At 48.5% G+C, this 26,517-nt stretch overlaps 1 protein-coding gene across 1 annotated transcript in view; it reads right to left on the bottom strand.

The window, feature by feature from the left end:
- The window catches only part of LOC135891053 (myeloperoxidase-like), an 85,606-nt gene extending 60,518 nt beyond the window's left edge, over window positions 1-25,088 (bottom strand). Inside the window, 3 exon segments of the mRNA XM_065418542.1 lie at window positions 11,312-11,405; window positions 18,739-18,816; window positions 25,082-25,088. Coding sequence (XP_065274614.1) covers window positions 11,312-11,405; window positions 18,739-18,816; window positions 25,082-25,088 — 179 coding nt within the window.
- Between the last annotated feature and the right edge of the window lie 1,429 nt (window positions 25,089-26,517).

The raw sequence follows: 26,517 nt of genomic DNA, 5'->3' as shown, positions 1-26,517 counted from the left end.
GGGGAAGGAGAGAGGACTGGAGCTTGGAGGTGTGCTGTGAGACTTGGAGGAACAGAAAACCGGAGTAAGGGAGACCCTGCCCCAGTGTTTAAGGACTGAAGGTACCCCACCCAAGGGGGAAGAGGGTAAGAACCTGCCAGGGTTGAGAGGGGCTGGGACTCAGAGTGAGGAGCAAACCCAGACCCCTCCCCCGCTTCCCTCCTTTACCACCTTCCTGGGCCACTAGTGGGGCCCTCGGTGTCCCAAGAGCAGGGGTAAGGGGTGGTATTTTAGCCCCCCCACCCCACTAAGAAAAGCGCAGGACCCACCATACTATATTGACCATCTTGTCACAGGTATGTTGGCTCTGTCCAAGGGGACAGTTAAAAAGCTCTCCAGGTAGAGAGACCTGGGAGAAAGACTCTGCGGTGGGGGGAAAGGACAGAAATTACCTGTGACACTAAGCCCCATATGCTTCATAGTAAAATTATTGTGATATGAGTATGGCATAATTATGATATATTTTGTGCAAGATAAGGCATGTGAGATGTCAATGAAAAGGCTATGATGTACTGAAGATGATTATTCTACTTGTATGCATGAATTATTTTGGTATCTGAAGTTAGGAATATTGTGTATGTATCTATTACAAATGTGTTTACACCTGGGGAACGCCCATTAGGTAAAAGACTCTCAGTCTAGATGGCTGGCTGGGAAGGACCCATTCAAGTCAAATGGACCATTGGGGAGAACAATAGGTTTTAGAAAAAGCTAATCTCCCCCACCGGGAAGCCTTCCTGGGGAGCCTTTCTGAGGACGCTACAAACAACCTCCGAGTCATGGCTGCTATAGCACTTCGGGGCATGTGACCAGATCACTTGGTACTGGACTCCATCTTGGAATACCAGTGTTTTTCCACTGAAAGGCGTGGGAACCAAGCTTGGAGACAAAGGGTTTCCGCCATATGCAAAAGCTATTTAAGGCAGGGGAGTGACATCATCAGGGTTCTTCACTGATTCCCCACCCAAAGGAGACTCTTGGAAACACCTGAGGAACAAGGACTGGATTTGGGCGAAGTGCTAGACCCAGGCTAGAGGGATTTCTAGCCTGTGAAAGGAACACCTGGGGTTTTAAGCTGCAAGCAAGTGCAACCCACTTAAATCATCATTTAGGGTGAGAATTTGCTACTTATATCCAATCTCTTTAGTATATTAAGCTTATTTTTATTATTTGCTAGGTAACCTGCTTTGATCTGTTTGTTATCCTTTATAGTCACTTAAAATCTATCTTTTGTAGTTAATAAATTTATTTTTGCTTTGTCTAAAACCAGTGTGTGTGAGAGTCGTAACTTGGGGCAGAAATCTGTTGTATATTCCTCCCCACATAGAGGGAGGGGGCGAATTTCATGAGCTTACACTGTACAGTTCCTGTGCAGCACAAGATGGCATAATTTTGGGGTTACCCTCCATGGGGGGGTGCAATTGAGTAGCTGGGCAGTTCCTTAGCTGAAGCCTTCCCATGCAGAGCTTAAGGGCCTGTCACAGCAGTACAGTGTAAAGGGAGTTCAGGCTGGTGAGTCAGGTGGGCTAGGAGTACCCCAGTTCCAGGTGGCACCCTGGGGAGAACCTGTCACATTACCATAAATAGCTCTTCAGGTAGATAGGCTTGGGAGAGAAGAGCTTGAGCAACCAGGGCAGAAAGTAAATAGCTCTCCAGGTAGACAGGCCTGAGGGAGAAGACCCTGATCCACTGGGACGAAAGACTCCAAAATCTCTCCAGGCAGAGAGGCCCAGAAGAGAAACCCTGAGAAACCAGAGCAAGGACTACTAGAGCTCCCTGGGAAAGAGAGGCCAAGGGGGGAGAGCTCTGACTAGAGGGGACAAAAGCAAAGAAAATCTTCAAACAGAAATGTCTGGCCGGGAGAAGACCCTGCTGAATTGGGGCAATGAACTGGGTAAGCAGAGACATTACCCGCAAGAGCATCACCTCAATCTTGTCTGGGGGGGGAGGCATGTGACCGGGTGGACTAGGTCCGGAGGCCTTGTGGCCCTGCCACACCCCGCCCCAGAAAAGGACAGTAGAGAGGTCCTCCAAGCTGCCTAGAGCAGCTGTGTGGGAAGCAGCCATTCAGGGCCCAGCAGGCTAGTATAAGAAGAGCTGCATGGCCAGTGTGAGATCAGTTCCTAGCTGGAGCTGGAGTGTGGATGGTGAGCCTGGCTGGCTGGACCCCGGACAGAGCAGTGCTGACCGAGGCCAGTGGGATGTGAAGGAATTCCGGGCTGGCTGTTGGGACTCAGTCAGGACAAGGACCTGACGTAAGGGTGAAGAATGAACTGGGGCTTCAGGGAAGTGGCCCAGGGAATTGTAGAAGTGATGCAGTTTATTTAAAGGGATGTGGCAGATGGCTGCTATTATAGGGCCCTTGGGCTGGGACCCGGAGTAGAGGGTGGGCCCAGGTCCCCCACCAGCCCCTGCGAAAGTGGCCTGGACTTTGATACATCCCAGAAGGGGAACTGAACTCTTTTAGTGGCCCAGCTGAAGAGCTGGGGCCAGAAAGGCCCAGAGAGGCAAAGAGTCTCCAGGGAAGGAGCCCTGGGGGATATGGCCCCACACCGGGAGCAATTTGAGAGCCCAGAAGGGGCTGAGAGACAGTTCAAACCCGTGCACTGTGATAGGCCCTGTTGCACTGATTGAGGCGGGAGCCCAAAGATAGGACTGCAGATCAAGGGACCTTACAGAGGGCACTGTGGACAGGCCCCCTGTTGGGCATATGTCCCAGAAGGGGGGTTAATTTTTGTCTCCCATACAGACTATGTGACTTGGCCGGAGGGCTGGGTCACCACAGATCCATCACAAACACAGAGAGAGAGAGAGAGCGTGCAGGCACACGCACTGAGACGGGGCACTCACAAGAGGTGATGGGAGCAGGACCAGGATCAGGGGCAGAACTGGAGTCAGTGATGGGGGCAGAGCTGGGATCAGGGACCCTGGCAGCCAAGCTGTCGGGGTGTGGAACCTCTTGACCAGGCTCTGGGGTTGAGGGAACAGGAATAGGAGGGAGTCCTTGGCGATGCAGGGCTCGGGTGCCATAGCAGACACAGCGCCGGCAGCCATGGCATTGGGGAAGATGTTTGCAGTTGGCCCCTAGCCATAGGGAAGGCAGCTGCCCCACATCGGGGGAGGGTGCACCCAGCGGCTGAACACCGGCCATTGCATCAATGAACCCGGCAGCCATGAGCAAGGTGCCTTCTGTGGCCAGGCAGGCAGACGAACCCAGGGGCACCCCAGAAGTAAGAGTGGGGACAGCGGTCAGGGGAAGGGGAGAGTGGGAAGGAGGGGCCGGCTCTTACAGTTTTCCAGCCTGACTTTAGTCACAACACCAACAAGTTACGTATTACATTCCATATGCTTTTCATTGTTATCCTGTACCAGCTAGTTCAAACAAAACATCCTCTTCCATTATCCTGTCATTACCCGCCCCCCCATCTGAGGCAGGGGTCTGTGTGTCCCTGTACCATCTCCTAGGTATGTGTTTACGCACTCACCTGAGAACTCTGGGTGCTTCTGCACCCTCCTCTCTGGTTGAATTGCCACCCAGTGAGTATTAAAAGCAATCTGGGAGATTTTAATAAGCCAAAAGTCCGGTCTGCAGCACAGCGGGGCTAAGGCAGGCTCGCTGGGCGGCTCCCGGAAGCGGCCAGCATGTCTGGCTTGTAGGCACAGGGGCAGCCAGGGACTCCACGCGCTGGAAGGACTATAATGTCAGTGGGGAGTGCAGTGAATGCTAGGGTTCAACCGAAAAGGGGGAGGGGCACAAACATGTAGGGGGGCACATGGGCGCGGGGAGCAAGGGGCTAGCCAGGGCAGGGGCACTACAGTGGGAGAGGGGAGAAACAGGCTGTGGGCAGGGCAGGCAATCCAACAATCACCCAGGGACTGGGGCGGGGCAGGAAAACAAACTGAAGCTACTAAGGGTCCAGGGCAGAAAGGGTAGCAAGGGGCAGGCGGCAGCAGGAAGGCAGGTGGGCAAGGCAGAGGGTGGGAGAGTCCACCAGCCAAAGGCTGCAGGGGAGAGGAAGCAGTGCAAGGGGCTGCGGGGGGGACACGTGCACCCACGTGCGCTTGTAACTCAGTCCGAACACGCTGCTGCAGGTCCAGGTGGTGGAAAAAGGGGCGAGGCAGGCAGCTGAGTCCCGGAGGGAGGAGTGGAGGCTCCCAAGAGGCAGCAGCAACAGTCAGTCTGGCAACCAGGCGGGAGGGACCCCTCAGGTGGTGGCAGCAGAAGCAGGGGCAGGGTCCCTCACTCCCCCTCCGGGGAGAAGGCCAGGAGGGCCCCCCCACCCCCGAGGAGGAGCAGCAGCAGCAACCTGGTAGCCCACCAGCCGGCAAGGTAGCGGGGGCGGGGAGGGGGGTCTGGCCCAGCAGCTCCACACCGGCAAGAAAGGGGTGGAAGGCCAGAAGATTAGCCCTAGCATGATAAAGGGCCTTTTCCTTCTAAGCTGAGACGGGGTTACCTCCGGTCAATTAGGGACACCTGAGTCCAGCTAAGGCAGGAGTCAGCAACATATGGCACGTGTGCCGAAGGTGGCATGCGAGATTTTGAGTGGCACTCACACTGCCTGGGTCCCGGCCACCAATCCCAGGGGCTCTGCTGCCAGTCTGGGGTCCTACCACCGGCCCCCTGCCACCCAGGGTCCCGTCCACCAGCCTCACTCAGCCCACTGCCGGCCCTGGGTCCCGGCCACCGGTCCCAGGGGCTCTGCTGCCATCCTGGGATCCAGGCTGCCAGCCCGGGGCTCTGCTCCTGTCCTCGGCCCGGGGCTCTGCAGCCGCCCCCAGCTGTGGCCCACTGGCGCCAGCCTGGGGGAGTGAGGGGTGCAGACAGGGGCAAGAGGGGGCACAGCTCAGCACCCCCACCTTAAAAATTGTTCCAGCACCACTGTACTGGGATATTTTTAAGTCCTGATTTGCTGCTTACATCACTATCATGTCATGTGGAACAGCGCATTGTGTTTGATGTTGTGCGTGCCATCTGTCGCGATTTTTTTCCCCCCACTGTGAGTTGAGGGGTACATTTGACAAAATGTCAGCTCCTAAGAAAGCAAAGTTAGATGTCCGTTCATGTCAGCCTTCTTGGACAGACACATTTGGATTTATTCAAAAGAAGGACCGTGCTGTTTGTGCTTTCTGTTGTGAAAGTGGTGTTTCTCACACATCAAGTGGTCGATGACATTTTCAAACGAAGCACGAGAAAACCTTTCTTGACGAAGCAGACAAGACTGAATCAATCAAAAAGGCAATGGCAGGATATGAGAAGCAAAGCAGTGCTTTTAAATGCTTAAGTGTTAGTAAAAATCAAGCCACAGAAGGAAGTTACAAGATTGCACAGTGCATTGCAAAAAAAGGAAAGCCATTTACAGATGGGGAATATATAAAAAGTTTTTCTCAGCAGTTCGGTGGTTTTGTTCAATGATTTGCCAAATGAAGATGCGTATCTAGAATAAAAGAACTGCCTGTCTCTGTCAGAATAGTTGAGAGACGTGTAAGTGAAATGGCAGAAAACATTAACGAAAAGCAGACGACTGCATTAAAAGACACAGCAGTGTTTAGCGTTGCAGTTGATGAGAGCTTGGATATAAACGACTTTCCACGTTCGGCAGTTGTTGCAAGATATTGTGCTGCCGATGAAATCCAAGAGGAACTTTGGTGCCTAAAACCCCTGCATGGCAAAACAAAGGGGGAAGATACAGCAGAAACCATTTTGAAGAACAAGGAGTTGATATCAGAAAAATATTTTGTGTGACAACAGATGGTGCTCCTGCCATGGGATTTGTAAAGTTACTTCAAGATCAAATTGGCCGCCTGACAGTCAAATTTCACTGTTTCATCCATCAAGAAAACCTGTGTGCTAAAATTTCTAATTCAGAGTTTAATAATGTGATGAATACAGTGGTGCAAATTGTGAATGTCCTTGTTGCTCGATCTGCTTTGACTCACAGACAGTTTCAAGCACTGCTAGAAGAGATGGACAGTGCTTTTAACGACATTCCACTTCACAGCAACATTCGGTGGCTAAGTCGTGGCAAGATTTTGGTACACTTTGTAAACTGTTTTGATGCAATCAAGGCCTTTTTGTCGGAAAAAGGACAAAACTACCTCGAACTGGATGATGACAAATGGCTGTGTAAGCTCATGTTTCTAACTGACATCACTGCTCACCTAAACGAACTCAACCTCCATCTCCAGGGTGCAGGGCGAACGGTTCTGGATCTTTATGAAACTTGGAAGGCATTTGTTGTAAAACTAGCAGTTTTTTCTCGGGATATTCAAACTTTGACTTTCCACTACTTCCAACATATAAAAGAGCTATCGACACATTGCACTGTCAATGTTGATGAGATTGGAATGTACCTGCAAGAACTGGAATCAGAATTTTCTGACAGATTTTAAGATTTCCAGCTATTTGGCCCAATGTTTTCTTTTCTAATTAAAGCTGAAAAGTTCAACGAAAGCGACTTGGATTTGTCTGTATTTCAGTGGATGGGTGTTGAAGATTTCGAAATGCAGCTCATTCCGTTGAAAAGCTCAGAATTGTGGGCATCAAAGTTTGGAGATCTGCGGAGGGCACTTAAAGCTACTGAGAGAGATCATGGGGCCTCTATTCTGACTTGTGGCCAGTGAAATTTAACTGAAGAAAATTGCGTTTGCAATGCTTCCAGCATTTGGATCCACATACCTGTGTGAACAGGTATTTTCACACATGAAATCTGTCCTCTGTCCCTCTCAGAGGCGGTTAACAAGGGTACGTCTATACTTACTTCCTGCTCCGGATGTAAGCGATCGATCTTCTGGGATCGATTTATCGCGTCTTGTCTAGATCCCGGAAGTGCTTGCTGTCGACGCCGGTACTCCAGCTCAGCGAGAGGAGTACGCAGCATCGACGGGGGAGCCTTCCTGCCGCGTCTGGACCGCGGTAACTTCGGACTAAGGTACTTCGAATTCAGCTACGTTATTAACGTAGCTGAATTTGCGTACCTTAGTCCGAAGTGGGGGGTTAGTGTGGACCAGGCCCAAGTGATCACTCAGAAGCCTGTGTGCAGCTTAAAGTATCCAAATCCATGCCAGACATTGGAAAACTCAGCAAGGAAAAGCAAGGGCGAGGATCACACTAAACTGATCAGATCTGCATTTTAATTTAATTTTAAATGAAGCTTCTTAAACATTTTAAAAACCTTATTTACTTTACATACAACAATAGTTTAGTTCTATATTACAGACAGAGACCACCTAAAAATGTTAAAATGTATGACTGGCACGCAAAACCTTAAATTAGAGTGAATAAATGAAGACTCGCACACCACTTTTGAAAGGTTGCCGACCCCTGAACTAAGGGCTGCCTGAGATCAGAGGTGGGTTAGGGTGTTTTGGGGCCCTGGGCCAGAGTAAGTGGGGGCCCCTCCCTGCCTATTCCACCTGCAATTCCCCCCCCCCCGCCTGCCCCGCACACCTGCCAGGGAGTGGAGTTGGGACTCAGGGGCTTCCCCCCACTCCCCGGCAGGAGCGCTGAGTGGGGCAAGCCCTTGTGCCCCGACAGGAGCACCAGGTGGGCGGAGCAGTGCAAGCCCTCAACTCTGTTCCCCAGCAGGAGTGCCAGGGGAGCAGGGTAGGGCTCAGGGTGCCCATTTTCCCAGGGGCCCCCCAATTGGCCGGGGCCCCTGGGCGTGGGTCCCTTTCGCCCAGTAGCTAATCCGCTACTGCCTGAGGTGTTTAAAACCCTCCTCCAGTGAGAGAAGGGAGGGGAGCTGAGCTGCTGCAGGGCTAGTGGCAGCAGAAGAAAAGCTGCTCCAGGGTGGAGGGCTGTTCTCTTCCCTACAGGGGAAGCTACGTAACAGATTGCCTGTTTACGGGAAGGACTGGCACCCTGGGGCCAATTACTAGGCCAACCACCCTCAGAGTGAGGGTAGGGAGAGGTATTCCCTTTTGTTTTGTGTGGAAATTGGGGTCTTTATTTTCTTTGTTTGAGGAGGGATGCTCCTTGGACCTGCCCCAAGGCCTGCCTGGAAAATATTGGGGAATAAGCCTCCAAGTGGGAGAGTAAACCCCATCCAGAGTGCAGCTGACTTACTCCAGGCCCCCACCACCAGAGGGGGAAGCACTGAGCCTGCTGAGATATAGGAGGTGTTCTGCGACACTTGGTGTTAGCAATGGGATCTTGGCACAGCAGACTATTCTGGGGACAAGGTAAATCACCTTCAAAATGGACAACATAGTGAGGCGCTGGTGCAGGCCACAGCAGTGCAACAAGAGGCTACCAGTGTCCAGATGGCCGCCCAATAGGAGTCGGTACGGCAACAGCAGGAGACAAATCAACTGCTGATGAGCCAGGCAGCCCAGGACCAAGCCACCAGGAGATGGTGAACCAGCTGAAGGCCCTGGCTGCTCTGACACGTGACCACAACAGGACATGATCCCTAAGAACCAGCATTTACCTACAAAAGATAGTGATGATGGAGGATGACATGGAGGCATACCTTCTTGCATTTGAAAGTTCAGCCCTATGTGAGGCCTGGCCCTGAGACCAGTGGACCAGTATCCTCACCTCTTTCCTGTGTGGGGAGGCCCAGAAGGCCTACTATGACATGGCAGCAGAAGCTGCTACAGACTACCCTCAGTTGAAAGCTGAAATCCTGGCAAGATCCAAGGTGATGACAGCTATAAGGGCTCAGAGGTTATACGAGTGGAGATACTGGGAGAGCAAAGCACCAAGGTCACAATTGTTTGACCTGATCCATCTCATGCAGAAGTGGCTGCATCCTGATAACTACAGCACAGAGAAGATTATAGAATTTTTAGTGTTGGACAGGTTCATGAGAGGACTTCCATCAGACCTATGAGGGTGGGTTGGCAAAAATGACCCCTCCTCTTACGATGATTTGATTGCACTCGTAGAGAGGTAGTTGATGGCCAGAGAACTTTCTTGGACTGCCTAGAAAGAGATGTGTTGGACCAAGAGACTAGTCCCATCCCTGAAGGCCTGGACCTCTGAGAGTTCACGTAGGATTATGTTGGAGAGGAAGAACACCAAAGAGTGGCTTGAGGCCACAAAAGGACTTGGGGAACTGGGGAGAGAAGGTTGAGGGTTAAGGCCCAATAGTCCAAAGAATAGGGGGACGCCCCAAGCTATGTATGGGTGTTATGCTTGTGCAATCAAAGACCCGTGGCATGGCTGCAGCTGGCCCAGGTCAGGTGCCTCAGTCTCACAGGGCTCGGTCTGTGGAGCTAAAAATAGCAGTGTAGAGGATTAGGCCTGGGCTCTGAGATCCTGTGGGGGGGGAGGGTCTCAGAGGCTGGGCTCCAGCCTGAGCCCCAACATTTACACTGCTATTTTTGACCCTGCTGCGGTGCCCCTTGATCCCGAGTGAGCTGACCCAGGCTCTGAGTCTTGGTGCCGCAGGATTTTTATCCCAGCATAGACCTATTCCTAGAGCTTATCAAGTCAAAGCCAACTTGCTGAATTTCTCCTGGATGAATGGGGAGCTAGTGCAGACTCAGAAGCACAGATGTCATGTGTGCCCCTGGGGAAACACCACTGAGTCAACGGGCAGCTGGATTCTGTGTCTGCTGGAGTTTGGAGTGGTCTTTGGCAATAGTTGTACGTAGAGTGTATCTCAGTGCTCCGTTCCAGAGGTGAGAACGGCCTGGAAAGCCATGGCGAGATCCATGACCGAAAGACAGGGCCACAGCCCAGCAGCGGAAATAAGGAGACACATTTCATAGCGATCATCTGGGGCTGTCAAAGTATAATTCACTTTTGAAGAAGGCTTCTAACTTTTTTGTTTCAAAATGCCCTGGTTTAACATCCTGCTGCTGGCTGGGACTGGACATACATGGAATCGTACAAAAGGCAGGTGTTGTAGAAGTTGGAGTTTCTGTGACACTTTCACCTGCAGTCCCAGATAGAGGAAGCTACAATAGTCTAATCTGGTGATGGTGGTAGCAAGTCTCACAGTGGGAGAGGAATGAAGAGTCTCCTTGCCAGCCATAGGTGGACTAAAGCAACAGTAGCAAGCAATGCAATCTGTGAGCCCAGGAGCAAGGAAGATCCAGGAGGAACTCTATTCTGCACATTATCTTTCTGTTTGGACATGGTGCTTACATCACGAAACCAACACCTGTTTAAATGTGTGGCACTATCCACCTTATTCCATCCTTGCACATAAATGGAATGTCCAGCTAGAGCAGATAAATCTATCAACTGGATATTTCTGCAAAAATTAATAGTATTGGAATACCCAGATTGATATTCAAATGGTCATTATTAGGCATTAGAGTTAATACCATCTTGGGATGAATAGCATAGTCAATGGGCAACAAATGTTAATTTAGTCACCAAAAATGCAGTTTCAGACAACAAAAATCTATTTTTGAATTTGTGTTGTTTATCAAATAAAGTTGATACAAAATAAATGTTTCAGAAATGTCGAAACAAAATGTTTTATTTTGACCCAACTTGAAATTTTTCATCTTGATTTTAAGGCATTTTAACAAAAGCAAAGCAGGACAAGCCTCACAAAATGGCTGGGTGGGGGAGCAGAAGGCGGAAGCCTCCTTTTGAACCATTAGCCCTGTGGTGACAGCGCTCAGCTACACTGTGGGAAACCCAGTTCAATTCTCCCTTAACCCCAAAGCATTTTTAAATAGGTCTTCACAAAAAAGGTAGAGTTTCCAAAAGGGAATTACACCTAATTTTGGACACTCCAATATGATCTCTGAGAAGTGCTTTGTCCAGTAACCTCAGGCTTTCCTCCAAAATTCTCCCCTGCTACAGGCCAAATATGCCATACTTCCCATATCAGAGAGAGGGGCTGGTATTTTCCAGAATGGTTCAACAGAGTTGATATTGAGACTAGAAGCAGCTAAACTCTCCCTACAGAATCACTGTAGTGACAGTGATGAGCGATGATGATCCCTGGCTGCTGCTGGTCCTTGCAGAGCTGGTTGGTCATGTGGTGCTGGCATGAGCTACATTAAAAGAAGCTAAAATATGTGTACTTTCCTAATATCCCTTTGCATTGTAAGCAATTGCTGTAGTTGCCATAGCAGTACTGTGTGATCACAAATGAGAGAGGAGGTGGTCCATGCCATTGTGGAGGGAAGAGATGAGTGCATGTGGTGTGATCCATGCTAGAAAAAATTTCAGAACCCTGAACTATGATGTCACCATAATAAATACATATTTGTACAAAAGAAAAACTCCCCAAATAATGGTATCATGTTCCCATGTTTTTTGTAAAATGGTACCCCTAGTATGGATAACATAAGGTGAACTGACCTGTCCCGTTCGTACTTGTATGCAGCGTCCACCAGCTTCTTGGCTTCATTAGTGCTGCTCAGAAAGAATGGATCTGGCAGCGTCTCCAAGATATCTAGTCCAAAGAGAGGAAAGAGCAGGACATGAGGACAACTCCTTCCCACCAGCTCACTGCACAGACCCAAAGTGAAAGGAGCTCATTTCTTCTCCTTCGTGCTGTGAACTTGCTGGATTAACCTTTAGGCACTTAAAGCCAATACTGAGTTTTGATTGAGAAAGTTGTTCATATATAATTGAACCTTTTTTATGCTATGGATCTAAGAGCTAAAGAAAGGGAGACATGAAGCAAAGTTAAACTTAGGGATAACTGGGTGAAATTGAATAGCCTGCTCATATAGGTGAGAGGTTTCAGAGTGGTAGCCGTGTTAGTCTGTATCAGCAAAAACAACAAGGAGTCCTTGTGGCACCTTGGAGACTAACAAATGTATTTGGGCATAAGCTTTCGTGGGCTAGAACCCACTTCATCAGATGCATGGCGTGGAAAATATAGTAGCAGGTATATACACATATTACGTGAAAAGATGGGAGTTGCCTTATCAAGTGGGGGGTCAGTCTAACGAGACAATTCAATGAACAGTAGAATACCAAGGGAGGAAAAATCACTTTTGTAGTGGTAATGAGGGTGGCCCATTTCAAACAGTTGACAAGAAGGTATGAGTAACAGTAGGAGCAAATTAGTATGGTAAAGTGGCAATTTAAGTCTGTCACTCAATAACAGACTTAAAAGTGGCAATTCTTCAACAAAATACTTCAAAAACAGACTCCAACGTGAAACTGCAGAACTGGAATTAAATTTGCAAACTGGACACCATCAAATTAGTCCTGAATAAAGACTGGGAGTGGATAGTTCATTACAAAAACTAATTTTACCATACTAATTTCCCCCTACTGTTACTCACACCTTCTCGTCAACTGTTTGAAATGGGCCATCCTCATTATCACTACAAAAGTGATTTTTCCTCCCTTGGTATGTATTAGTCTCTAAGGTGCCACAGGGACTCCTCGTTGTTTTTGCATATAGATGAGATCACACTAAATGATCTAATGGTCCCTTCTGGCCTTCTACTCTATGAATCGTAGAGCTCTTGGTTCTCCAGTTCCTCAAGAGGACCAGGATTTATTCCAGGAAGGAACTTAATAGGTAGAAATTTTTGGATAGCCAGCCATTCTTCAGCTCTCAGCTGAAGCTGACCGTGTCTGCATCTGCTTTCTCAATTCTCTCTGCTCCCCCAACAAGACCTATGGCCAGTGGCCTGATCACTTTCCTCTCCTCCAAGTGCTTCAAAATGGATTCCTTGAGAACCTGCTCCATGATTTTGCCAGGGACAAAGGTGAGACTGACCGGTCTGTAGTTCCCCGGATTCTTCTTCTTCCCTTTTTTAAAGATGGGCACTATATTGCCTTTTTCTAATCGTCTGGGACCTCCCCTGATCGCCATGAGTTTTCAAAGATAATGGCCAATGGCTCTGCAATCATATCAGCCAACTCCCTCAGCACCCTCGGATGCAGCGCATCCGGCCCCATGGACTTGTGCTCATCCAGCTTTTCTAAATAGTCCTTAACCTGTTCTTTCACCACTGAGGGCTGCTCATCTCCTCCCCATACTGTGCTGCCCAGTGCAGCAGTCTGGGAGCTGAACTTGTCTGTTAAGAACAAGGCAAAAAAAGCATAGAGAACTTCAGCTTTTTCCACATCATCTGTCACTAGGTTGCCTCCCTCATTCAGTAAGGGTCCCACACTTTCCCTGATCTTCTTGTTGCTAACATACCTGTAGAAACCCTTCTTGTTACCCTTCACATCCCTTGCTAGCTGCAACTCCAACTGTGCTTTGGCCTTCCTGATTACACCCCTGCATGCTCAAGCAATATTTTTATACTCCTCCCTAGTCATCTATTCAAGTTTCCACTTCTTGTAAGTTTCCTTCTTGGGTTTAAGCTCATGGAAGATTGCTCTGTTAAGCCAAGCTGGCAATAGAGTCCTGTTTGAAATGCGATTACATGAACCCACTAGAGAACTACTAGTGCGCACCAGCAGCATCCACAGAAGCCACTTAGTGTGCAACACACTAATGTGCACTAGAATTCATATCCCTCTGGTGCAGTCTATGACACCATGTAGACTTGAAATCGGTATCCAAGTAGCTCTTCACATGAGCTATTCTAATATTTCCGGATGGTGGCACTACCGCATCAGCAACTTCTAGTTTGCCTGGTCTGGCTTTCCTCTGCTTGGGCAATTCTGTCTACAAAGGCCTTTGCCTCCACATCACCTGCAAATGTCTTCTGGCCTGGGAGTCCCTTGGGAAACTGTCTCTCCTCTGACCTAAAGGACACCTGTGAATAGCTTGCACCGGGGCCTTCTCCAATGTTGTAGCCACTTCCCTAGCAATCTACTTGAAGAGCTGCATCTGGTATACAGGAGTCACCTGGGGGCTGGGAATTAATAGTTGAGAGCTTAAAGAAACCTACGTTTCTGCTTCCACATTTATAGTTCTGCATCTAGTCTGATCCACGGATTTATCCAGTATGTTATCCTCCTTCCCCAGCAGGTTAGGACGTTCCCTTGTTAAACCATTTCTAAACTGACTTGTCACAGAGTATTCTCATGGCTCACCAGTGAGCATAAGCCCCTCTCTGAGTTGCCAACTCTGCAGGCAGTCCAGCCGGTTCTGCCTCATTCGAGCCATATAGCACAGACGCTGACACAGCGAAAGCCCTACCAAGCAGTCTCCTCAATACACCCCAATAATTAGGCAGGGGTCCCCCGCCACCTCCTGGCTTGCCATGCCTTCTGGCAGGTCAGTGTTTGCGTAACAGGCTGTAAGATCCATGATCCACACTGGAAGCTGCTGGTAAAATGCTTTGGCGTCACCATCCAGAAACACTGCCAGGTCTACACTGCTTGCTCAGCAGGCCACTCATTCACAGAGTGCAACAGCTCAAAGTTTGTCAAATGCTCACAGGTTCCAGTCTCCTCTTTGTCACCAGTACCTTTGTTCTGAAGCAAAAGTGCTTTTGCCTTCTTAAAGCTGCTGCCACCAGCTGTGATACTGTCTTACATGAATCAAAGAATTTATTGGAACACTGCAAGTACCAACTCCAGCATACACAGGCAGGATTTCACTTCCTACTAGTCACCCCCCTCCCACCGCTGATCAGATACAGCAACATATCAAAACATCCACACCTCAGCACTGAGCTAGAGATACAGCACTATTTATGTTCAGAGGTGCTACCTGCACTGACCATTAGACAGTCCCTCTCCAGTCACCATCTAGTCTCCCTCCCTCCCGCCCCACTTACAGTCTCCTTTCATGCTCCCCCAGGTGCCTTTCCCCAGTGCACCCCCCAAAATCTATCTGCTCCCATATTTTCTCACTGCTTATGTATCCCTCTCTCCCTTTCTTTCCCTGCTCTTTGTCAGTCTTCTGTTGCAACCTCCCTCCTGTGTGTCATGTTCCCATCTCCTCATAGGTTCCAGTCCAGCCCTCTGCTATAGAGAGGTAGTGGCCTTCCCTGCAGACAGCCTAGCTGCAGTCCCACTGAAAACTGGGAAATGATGGTCATTGTTACTAAGGTCAGTCTCTCTTCCACAGGCAAAGCCTGTGTGACTGAACGGCTGCCATCTTGTCTGAGACCCATTGCCAGGAACAGGAGGTTGTGGCCATTTAGAACAAAGGAAAAGTTTGAAGCTAGAAATTAAGAGATCATTTGTAACCTGGGACAGATGTAGTCTCCCAATTCAATAGGAGCACAGGAACCTATCCAGCCCTGCTCCCCTCCCTCTCTGCCCCATGTCCAGCCCTGCTACCCCGGGATCTCTTGGCCAAGTGGGAGTTGCCATCACAGCCCAGAGCGGGCAGGAGCACGTGGAGCGAACACCCTTGCCCCAGTGGCGGTGGCACAGACTCCCCCACCCTGCAGACCTCAGCCCTCCCCCTGTGCTGCAGCTCCCATCCAAAGCAGGCAACGAGAATAGATCATTCCCCACCCCCATGACCCTGCGACTGCACTGCCTAAATCCTTACCCCTCCCTGCAGCTCCCCGGCACCCAGTGGAGCTGTTGATGGGTTCCACTAAGAGGGCCCAGCTGGCAGACCCAGACTTAGGGGCTGGCTGTGCTCCCTTGCAGCAGCAGCTCTCTGAGTTCTGTATCTAAGGGCGGGTACAGAACTCGGGCACTCTGCAGATTCAGGACAGATAGTGTTTCTAAGATCAGTTTTGGTCGGCGCTAGGGCTAGGACTGCTGAGGAGTGTAGACCCAACTGCCCAACCCTTCCAACAGAGCCTGCAGTGACTCAGCCCTCAGGCATGGGGCAGCAGCCCATCCCTGAGCAGAGCCTGGGTCAGATGACCCCCACACTCAGGTATTTCCCCAACCCCATCAGAGCTGCAAGTTAGTCTGTGCAACAGCACTAGCTGGGCAGTGACCCTCCTGCTGCCTTGCCATGTAACAGACTCTAGATTCCCAGCCTGCCTCTGATCCAGTGCTGGTTCCTGCCCCAGCCTTGCCCATGCCCTACTCTGACCTTGCCCATGCCCTGACTCCGGCTACGGTACAGTTTGGGTTGTCTACAGACCCTGACCACCTGGCTTCAACCTCCACTCCGACTGTTTGTTATTTGGTGTCCCCTCTCTAACAAACAATCCCAGTCTTTTCCGTCTCTCTTCAGAGGAGAGTGTTGCCATTCCCTAATCATTCTCATTACCCTTCTCTGAAGGCCCTGTAAGTATACATTGTCCTCTTTTGAGATGGGATGGACAACACTGAACACACTATTTCAGCTGAGGGAACTGATTGATATAACAGCCATGTTTTCCTTATCCCTCTTCATCCCATTCCTTACGTATCAGAACATCCTGTCTGCTTTTTTCACCACCGCTGTATATTGGGCAAAGGGTTTTATTCAGCTGTTTATAATGAAGCTCAGGTCACTTTCCTGAGTTGATACCATTAATTTAGAGCCTTGTACGGTTTGAGTATTATTCATTAACACTGAATTTCATCTGCCATTCTGTTGCCCATTCACTTAGCTTGGATAGATCTGTCTGAAGTATCTCACAGTCTTCCAGGGCTTGACTAACCTGAATAACTTTGTGTCATCTGCATATATATTTCTGTCCACAATGTGCAATTGCTGCTGGAATAGTGTGTCCAGTCCTGGGGTCCACAATTCAAGAAGAATGTTGATAAATTGAAGAGAGGGTCAGAGAAGAGTCATGAGAATGACAAAAGGATGAGAAAATCTGCCTTAGCTTGAACTTCTTGAGTCTCTCATTATATTTAATTTAACAAATAGAAGGTTCAGAGGTGACTTGATTACATCTGAAAGTATCTACATGGGGAACAAATAATTAATACTGGGCTCTTCAATCTAGCAGAGAACGGTATAACATGATCCAATTGCTGGAAGCTGAAGCTAGATACATTCAGACTGTATATAAGGCATAAATTCTGAACAGTTAGAGTAAGTAACAATTTAGCAAGGGTCACTGTGGATTCTCCTTCACTGACAATTTTTAAAGCAAGAGCTGATGATTCTCTAAAAATATGCTCTAGGAATTATTTGGGGAAGTTTTGTGGCCTGTGTAACATGGGAGGTCAGACTAGATGATCACAATGGTTCCTTCTGGCCTTGGAATAAATGAATATACAAGGCTGATGAAAGAAATCATTTAGTTTTTCAACAATGTCCTTCTCAATTTTAACTGCTCTATTTACCCCCCTGGTAAGTCAGCGGACCCACTGATTCTTTAGTGGGCTTCCTGCTTCTTCTAGATAGGGTGACCAGATGTCCTGATTTTATAGGGACAGTCTCGATATTTGGGGCTTTGTCTTATATAGGCACCAATTACCCCCCACCCCCTGTCCTGATTTTTCACACTTGCTATCTGGTCACCCTACTTCTAGAGAATTTCTCGTTGTGTTTATACTTTCAACTATTTACTGTACAAAATCCATCCTAGCCCTCCTCCTTTCCCTCTTACATATTGGCTGCAGTAGTGTATGTTCTTGTTAATTGGCTTGGCTGGGGCTGGATTTCCAAATCCCAAAGAATTTCTCTCTGGCTCAGATAACCTCTTGAAGACTTGAATGTTGCCATTTACTTTTCTCTTCCTGCTCAGCAGTTTGCATAAGACTACTACTGTTTTCTTAGGTGGACAAATCTAAGGGTGTTGCTTCCTTTACTCTTGACATTAGGCCTTTTCTGAAGAGCTTCCTTATTGTATTGAAATCCCCTTTTCTATATTTAGTGTCACTGTGATAGTTTTTTGTACCTTATTTCCCTTCGCTATTAAGCACAATTATGTTGTGGTCGTTATTACTTGCTGGCTTATTGGAGGAAGACATGAGTTGGGGCCTTTCAATTCATTATATGCTGAAGTAATTTGAATCAAAACTGTATGCAGAGTCTGTACATCCCCCAAGCGTTACTGAGCGAGTTTTAGTCATAACCATTTCTACAGAGCTTTTAATCCTAGCAGGAGTCCATGAATTTTTTCAGTGCATAAACACTTGTGCACATAAATCTTTACAGCTGAGGTCTAATTATAGGGGACATTGGTGGTGACCCTTATTATTGAAGTTGCCCAGGACTTCCCATTATAACACCCTGTTTTCCGTTGTTATAACTTGGCCAATCTTTCATCTTTCAGGGGCTGGAACGTTCCAGGAGTGCTTTCTGCCTCAGGCTGAATATTTTTGGCAAGTTTAAGCAAAACAGTTCAGCTGTTTCTATGAATGAACTTTTGCCAACTTTTTTTCCAGCCATTTCCTTGAAGAACTCTAGTGCCTCCATGAGTTGAGAACTGAAATTTTGCAAGAGAATAAGCCTGGAATCAGTGATTGATTTATTTATTGTCAAAATGAGCTGCCCTGTTTTTGCCAAAACTTTCCCAAACGAATGCCAAAAAGAAAAACCTGAGGGAGGGGTGTGAGATATTCTGTGGATGCAAAAGCAACCCCTTTAGGATGCGGGGCCTTTTTTGATTATATTGCCAATCCATTTTGTTTTACTACAAAGGACACTAGTGAGTCAGCATGTCCCTGGACTCGGACACTAGTGGACTGTGCATTAGGAGATCTGGGTTCTGTTCTTGCCTCTACTGTATGTGACTCTTTATGTCCTGGAGGCAGGCATCTACCCTCTCTGTGCCTCAGTTTTCCCATCTGTAAAAAGGGGATAATGATCAGGTTCTCTGAAGTCCTTGGATATTCATAGTGAATATATACGTCCCAGGCATATGTTTTAATTTGGGTGGGAGAGGGAACACTTCAAACCTATATAGACTGGGTGGGGGCCCACAGTGAGTTTTGACTTTGGATCCCATCACAAAGCATTATACCCCCAATGCAGAGCATCAGCAGCAGAAGAAAGGGGACAGTACCGTTTATGGAAGATCCAGATGCCTGGCATAGGCTCAGGGTCACCAAGAATCCGAAGAGGAGGATCCCTGGCTTCATCCCTGGAGAGAAACACAAATACACCTTGGTTATTAGCAATAATTAAAGGAGGTAAAGGGCCCACGGATGTCATGCACCCACTGAAAGAGATCAACTTCCACAGCTCTGTTTACTGAATATTTGTATCAGTGTTCTGGAAGGAAACATGGATTTGCTGCTGATAAAGTTTGCAGGTGAGACTAAGATTGGTGGGGTAAAGGATTTTGCCCCCAGATCAGATTGGCAGTAACTTTTGTTTTTTTTCCCTTCCTCTGCAGCATGGGGGTTTGCTAAGGTCAGACTCGATCGGGTGGTCCCTTCTATGACTCAGAGAAAAGCTTGACAATGAGGAGTGTACCATAGAATCATAGAATATTATGATTGGAAGAGAACTCAGGAAGTCATCTAGTCCAATCCCCTGCTCAAAGCAGGACCAACCCCAACTAAATCATCCCAGCCAGGGCTTTGTCAAGCCGGGCCTTGAAAACCTCTAAGGAAGGAGATTCCACCACCCATTCCAGTGCTTCACCACCCTCCTAGTGAAATAGTTTTTCCTAATATCCAACCTAGACCTCCCCCACTGCAACTTGAGACCATTGCTCCTTGTTCTGTCATCAGGTACCACTGAGAACAGTCTAGATCCATCCTCTTTGGAATCCCCTTTCAGGTAGTTGAAAGCAGCTATCAAATCCCCCCTCATTCTTCTCTTCTGCAGACTAAACAATCCCAGTTCCCTCAGCCTCTCCTCAGAAGTCATGTGCTCCAGCCCCCTAATCATTTTCGTTGCCCTCTGCTGGACTCTCTCCAATTTGTCCACATCCCTTCTGTAGTGAGGGGACCATAAATGCTCAGAAACCAGAAAACAAATAAAACCTACACTTTTTAAACTGTTTTTATCCTGATCTCAAAGGGTTTTTTGGAGCCTGTCTCATGATTTTTGACTGCTTGAGGTTGGCCTGGGAGGGGGATTTCTGACTTGGGAGCTTGGAGGTCAGCTGGAGGGGCAAGAGTTCAGTGCTCTGGGGATGGACGTTTGGTAGGAAACGAGTTTTTAGAGCTGGGGGTCAGGTGGGAGGAGTTCTGAGCAGGGGAGGGGTTCTGAGCCTGAGGCAGTTATGGGGAGTGTGCGTCTGGGGGTCAGGTGGGAAGGGGGGCTTGTCAGCCTGGAGGGAGGCCAGGACAGGAGGGAGGGTGCTGACTTGGGGAGGCTAGATAGGAGAAGTTCTCAGTCAGGGGGGATTTCAGCAGAAGGCACTGGGTTGCAGTAGCGGATTTTCCATGGAGCCAGGCCCACACTCCAGCGGGGGCTCGACCAGGCCCACTCTTCTCCGCCCCCGGCTCTCTCCTGAGGGTGGCAGAAGCTTGGTGCTCCTGGCACTGAGGCTCCTGCTGCAGTAGGGCAGCCAAGTTCCCCCTCCCCTGCCTCTTTTCACAGCTTGCTCCCTTCCCGCCCTCCCCCTCCCTGCTGCCGATCAGCTGTTTGCTGATCAGCTGTTTGCCGGCAGGAGGGTGGGGGATGAGCACAGCTGCAGCATGCTCACCTGGGGAGAGGAGGCAGAGAAGAGGGAGGGGTGGGGCCTTGGGGAGGGGGGTGGAACGAGCGTACCTACTCTGTGACTGCAGAGCTGCGCAGCCAGGCTGAAAAAAGAAGGTGCTGCTCAGCTCCCCGGACTTTGCATCTGGACACCACCTTCTGGGTCCTAGTGCTGGTTGAGCTCCCTTCTGTGTGCTGGGAGCCATCCTTCATCTTGTACAACAGTGAGTGCCCATGGTGTGGCAGGCAGGGCAGGGGGACAGAGGCAGTGGGGAAGGAAGGGGCATGGGAGGGCGAAGAGAAGGGGATAGGGCAGGGATCGGCAACCTTCGGCCCGCGGCCCACCAGGGTAAGCCCCCTGGTGGGCCGGTCCAGTTTGTTTACCTGCCGTGTCCGCAGGTTCGGCCAATCGCGGCTCCAGGCAAATGGGGGGCTGCAGGATGAGGGATGTGCTGGCCGCAGCTTCTCGCAGCCCCCATTGGCCTGGAGCGGCAAACCACAGCCAGTGGGAGCCGCAATCGGCCGAACCTGTGGACGCGGCAAGTAAACAAACCAGCCCGCCCGCCAGGGGGCTTACCCTGGTGGGCCACATGCCGAAGGTTACCGATCCCTGGGATAGGGGAAACGGGGGCCCAGCATGCGGATCCCCTTGGCAGCAGCTGGGGCTCCCCTGTTAAGCAGGCCCATTGAACCCTCACCCCACCTCCCCTGCATCTGTACCACCCCGATGAGCCCCTCCAGACACCCTCCCCACTGAGCCCCAACTACCTACACCTAGACCCCCACCCAAATGAACCCTGTAGATAAATCTCTGTATTAAGCATCTTCACATAACTTTCATACGACTTTGTATTATGCCTCTCTATATAACGTTGTATTAAGCCTATCCATATATAACCTCTAACTTTCATATGACTTTGTATTATGCCTCTTCATATAACCCTGTATTAAGCTATTTTCATACAACTTTTTATCAAGTCCTTTGATATAGGAACTTTGTATCAGATCCCTATGTAGAAAAACTTATAGAAAACTTTGTGTTAAGCCTTGGTATAATGTTATAGCTCCTAAGGATAGTTAAAGTAGAAGAAAAATGTCTTTTTGCTAGGAGTAGAATTAGGCTTTGTCTTCACTACCCGCCGATCCGGCGGGTAGCAATCGGTCTATCGTGGATCGACTTACCGCGTCTAGTGAAGACGCGGTAAAATCGATCCCTGATCGCTCTGCCGTCGACTCCGGAAATCCACCTCGGCAGGAGGCGGCAGCGGAGTCGGCGGCAGCGGAGTCGGCGGCAGCGTGGCAGCGGTCGACTTTCCCGCGTCCTCACCGCTAGGTAAGCCGACCTAAAATACGCAACTTCAGCTACGGTATTCACGTAGCTGAAGTTGCGTATCTTAGGTCGGACCCCCGCTGTAGTGTAGACCTAGCCTAAGATTCCCCCTCCCCACACTCCCTTAATCAATTGGCATGTTGAATGAATGAGGTGTGAATGAGCAAGGCGTGGAAGGCAAGCACCTCCAGACAGCTAGTTGAAGAGGGGATGGAAGCCAGACCCAAGGACAATCAAACTTGTCAAGTGGGCTCACTAAAGAAGAGCAGACATATTGGCGGCCTCGGGGTGGGGGTTCGAATCAAGTACCTTCTTTTAGAAACAACCTCTTTGAACAGTATTGGGACAACACCCAGAAGGAAGCAGCACAAAGGACCAACGGACACAGATTTTGAATCTGGTACAGATTTGCATGAGAGGGAAGCTGCTATAAATGTGAGGTGTCTTGCAGAGGACCCTGGGTCTTGTCAACATTGGAGCATTGATCCAGATCGGCAGAAGCCCGGCTCCACCCCTCCCCTATCTAACTCACCTGGCAAGTGAAGTTAAGGGGAGCAACTAGTTGGTAACAACACCAAGACGGAGTGTGCTTGTGTGTGTGTATGTGAGTGCATGAGTGTAATATAGATCATATGCATATGATACAGTGTTGATTGATGCATGTATTACCAATGAAAGTGGCATTTGCCTTATTCCCCCTGAAAAGATCCTGTGCAGTACTTTAAGTACAATAACCGCACCTCCCCTGCACCCAGACTCCCCACCCCCCACTGAGCTCCAACCACTTTCACTTGGTCCCCCCTGCAGACTCCCATTGCCTCTGCACCTAGCACCTCCCTGTGCATCCAGATCCCCCACTGAGCTGCCTGCATCCAGACTGCCCCCCACAGAACCCTCTTACCCCCCCACAGAACCCTCTTGCCCCCATCTGGATCCCCCCACACTAAGTCCCTCTGCACTTGGATCCTGCTGCCGGGCTGAGCCTCCCTGCCTACACCTGGTGAGCCTGGCACAAAAGGGGCAGGGTCCCAGGGTGTTTCTGTGGCAGGCCTGGCCCTTGTGCTGTGTCAGAGTCAGGTTCAGTCTCACTGCCAAGTCCCTGTCCCAGGGGGGTGGGGAAGGCTGCAGCGATCTCCCACCTCCATGCAGCCAGTGGCCTGTGCTCACCACTGCCATGGTGGAGCTTCCACATGTATTTATTATTAAAAAAAAAAAATCAGAATTTTAAAATATTATGCACAGAATTTGATGCAGAATTCCCTCAGGAATATGGGGCGCTGTGCAGCTGTGATGGTGGGACTGTGAAGGGGGTGCTGGACAGTAGGGGATCTGTGGGCGGGGGGGATCTGGGCAGGGGGTATGGTGGGCAGGGTGCTGTGTAGTTGTGGTGGGATGTCAGCGGGAGGGGTCTCTAGGCAGGGGGTGCTGGGCATAGGGATCTGTGGGGGAAGTCTCTGGGTGAGGGGGCGCTGGCATAAGGGCAGGGCACTGGGCTCGGGGGCAGTGTGGAAGGGGCACGCTGGCAGCGCAGGGCTGGGCGGGCCAGTGTGCGTCCAGCAGTTTGGGGTTTGTAAATAGTGCCCTTGTGCTGGGCTGAGTGGGGCCAGTCCCGCTGCTCTGCGTCTCATTGCCCCCAACCGGCCCCTCGCTCTGCGGACCGCCCCCCATCACATGCCCTATTTCCCCAATGGGGGCCCACAAATACGTTTGGCGCCGGGCCCACAAAAAGTTAATCCGGCCCTGCTGGGTTGGAGAGGGTTGAGGAGAGTTGGCGAGGATGCTGAGCTGGGTGGAGGACAGGTTGGGATGAGTGGAGGTAAACTGGGGGTGGACATACATGAAGGTGTTTAAGAGACAGTAAAGATTATAGGAAGGGACAAGCCTGACTGGAAAGGGGGAGAGAAGGATGAAATGAATAACAGGGGAGGTGACGATAATATTTACAATTCCATACACAATCTCCATTAAAAGATCACTGTTCACTGAAGTCAACTGTTCAAAAGTTAGGAAATACCAGAATTAAGATTGCTCGTACAACCTTGGGTCCTCTTCTGCATATGCATTGTAATAGTTTGTTTTTTGCTACAGGACCCCTGCCTTATTCCTTGCCCAGGATGGACAGTGTTCACTGCAAACACTTACTCAATATTTTGTCTTACTCTCGCTGTCCGGTGTGTGGCCCCAGGCCTTATTTACTGCACTCTATTCAAAATCTGCTCTGAAAACACAATTATTAATTTCCTCCTGAGATTTTATATGCTGCTTGTTGCTAGAGTTTCTGAGCACTTCACAATTAACGGCTCTACTTTCACAACACCCTGTGATCTGAGGGGGTGTTATTATTCCCATTTTACAGATGGAGAACTGAAGCACAGAGAAGGTAAATCAAAAGAATCCACTAATTTTAGGTGCCCAATTTTGTGATACGTAGGACCCGGTTTTTCAGAGAACATAGCATTAAAGCATGGAGGTGCTGGAACTTCTCAATTAAACTATTGTAAGAATTTTTTTTAATGGAGCTAATTTTATTTTTCCCTAATTTCATTCTGAGAAATGGATAAACCATTTTTCTGAAACTTACAAACACTCATCAAGGAAAATTTCAGCCAAAAAGTTAAAGTTTGGCAAGGTTGTAAGTCACTAAAACTGGGTCTTATAATGGGACTTGTTGGGCAGACTTAAATGTAGGTGGCACTACTAGTTCCATATATAATAAAGATCTGCCTAGAGACGGGAGATCAGGGTTTCTATTCTGCCTGACTCACGATACGAGAAAAAAGGGGCCATTCGAGGAAATTAAAAAGTGGAAAATTCCAAACTGGCGTAAAAAGAAATGCTTTTTCACATAGTGGGTAATTAGCCTGGGGAACTCACTGCTACAGGATGTCACTGAGATAATTTAGTGAGATTGAAAAAGGGACTGAAGATTTGTATGGATAAAAGAATATCCACAGTTAGTGCTAACATCCATTTTAGAAGAGTTATTGAACCTCGTGTTTCAAGGTTTAAATCAATCTCCAAATAAAAGAAATTATGAGGATCCATAATGCTGGGGGTTGGGAGGGGCAGGTTAGCCCCCATTTGTTTAATGGAAAGATTCTTGCACTTTCCTCTCAACAACTAGTGTTTTCTATTCCCCACAGTCCTTTACTGTAAAGTATCCCAATGTTTCCTCCTGAAAAGGATGGGGTTGGAACAGGGGAAGGGGTGGGAGAAGGGACTCCTTTTCTTCCCATTTCTTTATCAATTTCCCTCACCCAAAAGCAATGAAGGAGGGCCAGGGCTCCTACAGCCCCATTCCTGCTCATTTCTGTCTCTTCCTTATCACACATGGCTTTTCATGCCCTCCCTCAGAAACACACTGCCTATTTTATTACAAATGTCAAAGCCATAAAAAAGAGAGTAAAAAGTAACAGCAACTCACCTGCCATCTCTGCTCAGCTGGTGAGGGTAGCTCAGTGACTTGGTCTTTTATAGCAGCTGCACTGATCTCAGGGCGGGCACTCACAGAGTTTGAGCTGGGCTTTGTCAAGAGGAAACAGCTCTAGGGATAGGCTGGGCCAAGAGGAAATATTTATTGCTTCTTCCCTAGATTAAGTTGAGAAATGCACACTTCTTCATTCTTCCCAGGCAACAGATCGTTTTCTTTGTGATGCATCCATAGAACAGGGGAAGAGAGCGATATTTTACTATGCAGTTCCTTAACTTCTAGGGAACTGAATGGTGAAAGAGTCTAATTGTCAGTTAATGCATTTTTCACTCTTTCAATCAACACACTTTCAATATGTGTAGAAAAAAACTAAAAATAAGTAAGACATATCTAAAAGAAAAACTGAGATTCTCTGGGCCATAATTTCACCTTGGCTTTAGTTGGGCATAATCAGGTGCTTAAATGGATCTCTGGATTTGATGCACCTGCAAAAAACTATGGTGGGGAATAATTGCAGGGAAATTCCAGAAGACTGGAAGAGTGCTCTTATTGTGCCAATATTTAAAACAAGGCAAGTTGGATGACCTGGGTAACTACAGGCCAGTTATCCTGACATCAATCCCAGGCAAAATAATCCCAGGAAAAGCTGAGATGGGATTCAACTGATAAAAAATTAGATGATTAATAGATTCCAAGGCCAGAAGGGACCATTTGGATCATTTAGGCAGTTCTATATAACACAGGCCAGAAAATAGCCCCAAAATAATTCCCGGAGCAGATCTTTTAGAAAAACATTAAATCTTGATTTAAAAACTGCCAGTGATGAAGAATCCACAATGACCCCTGGTAACTTACTCCAATGGTTAACTACTCTCAAAATTAAAAATTCATGCTTTGTTTCCAGTCTGAATTTGTCTGTCTTCAACTTCCAGTCATTAGATCTTTCTATGCCTCTGTCTGCTAGTTTAAAGAGCCCGTATCAGATTTCTATTTCCCCATGTGGTACTGACAGACTGACCAAGTCACCCATTAACCTTCTCAGTGTCAAGCTAAATGGATTGAGCTCTTTGAGTCTCTCACCATAATGCACGTTTACTAAACTTTTCATCATTCTCATGGCTCTTCTCTGAACCATCTCCAATTTATCAACACGATTTGTGAATTGTGGGCACCAGAACTGGACACAGTATTCCACCAGTGCCAAATACAGAGGAAAAATAACTACTCTAATCCTCCTCAAGATTCTCCTTTTCCTGCATTGTAGGATCACATTAGATCAGGGGTCAGCAACCTGCCAGAAATGGTGTGCTGAGTCTTCATTTATTCACTCTAATTTAAGGTTTCGCGTGCCAGTAATACATTTTAACGTTTTTAGAAGGTCTCTTTCTATAAGTCTATACTATATAACTAAACTATTGTTGTATGTAAAG

Source organism: Emys orbicularis, chromosome 17, assembly GCF_028017835.1.
Source record: "Emys orbicularis isolate rEmyOrb1 chromosome 17, rEmyOrb1.hap1, whole genome shotgun sequence".
NCBI lineage: Eukaryota > Metazoa > Chordata > Testudines > Emydidae > Emys > Emys orbicularis.
Note: the sequence above shows the minus strand (reverse complement) of the source record. Positions and strands in the feature narration are given on the sequence as shown.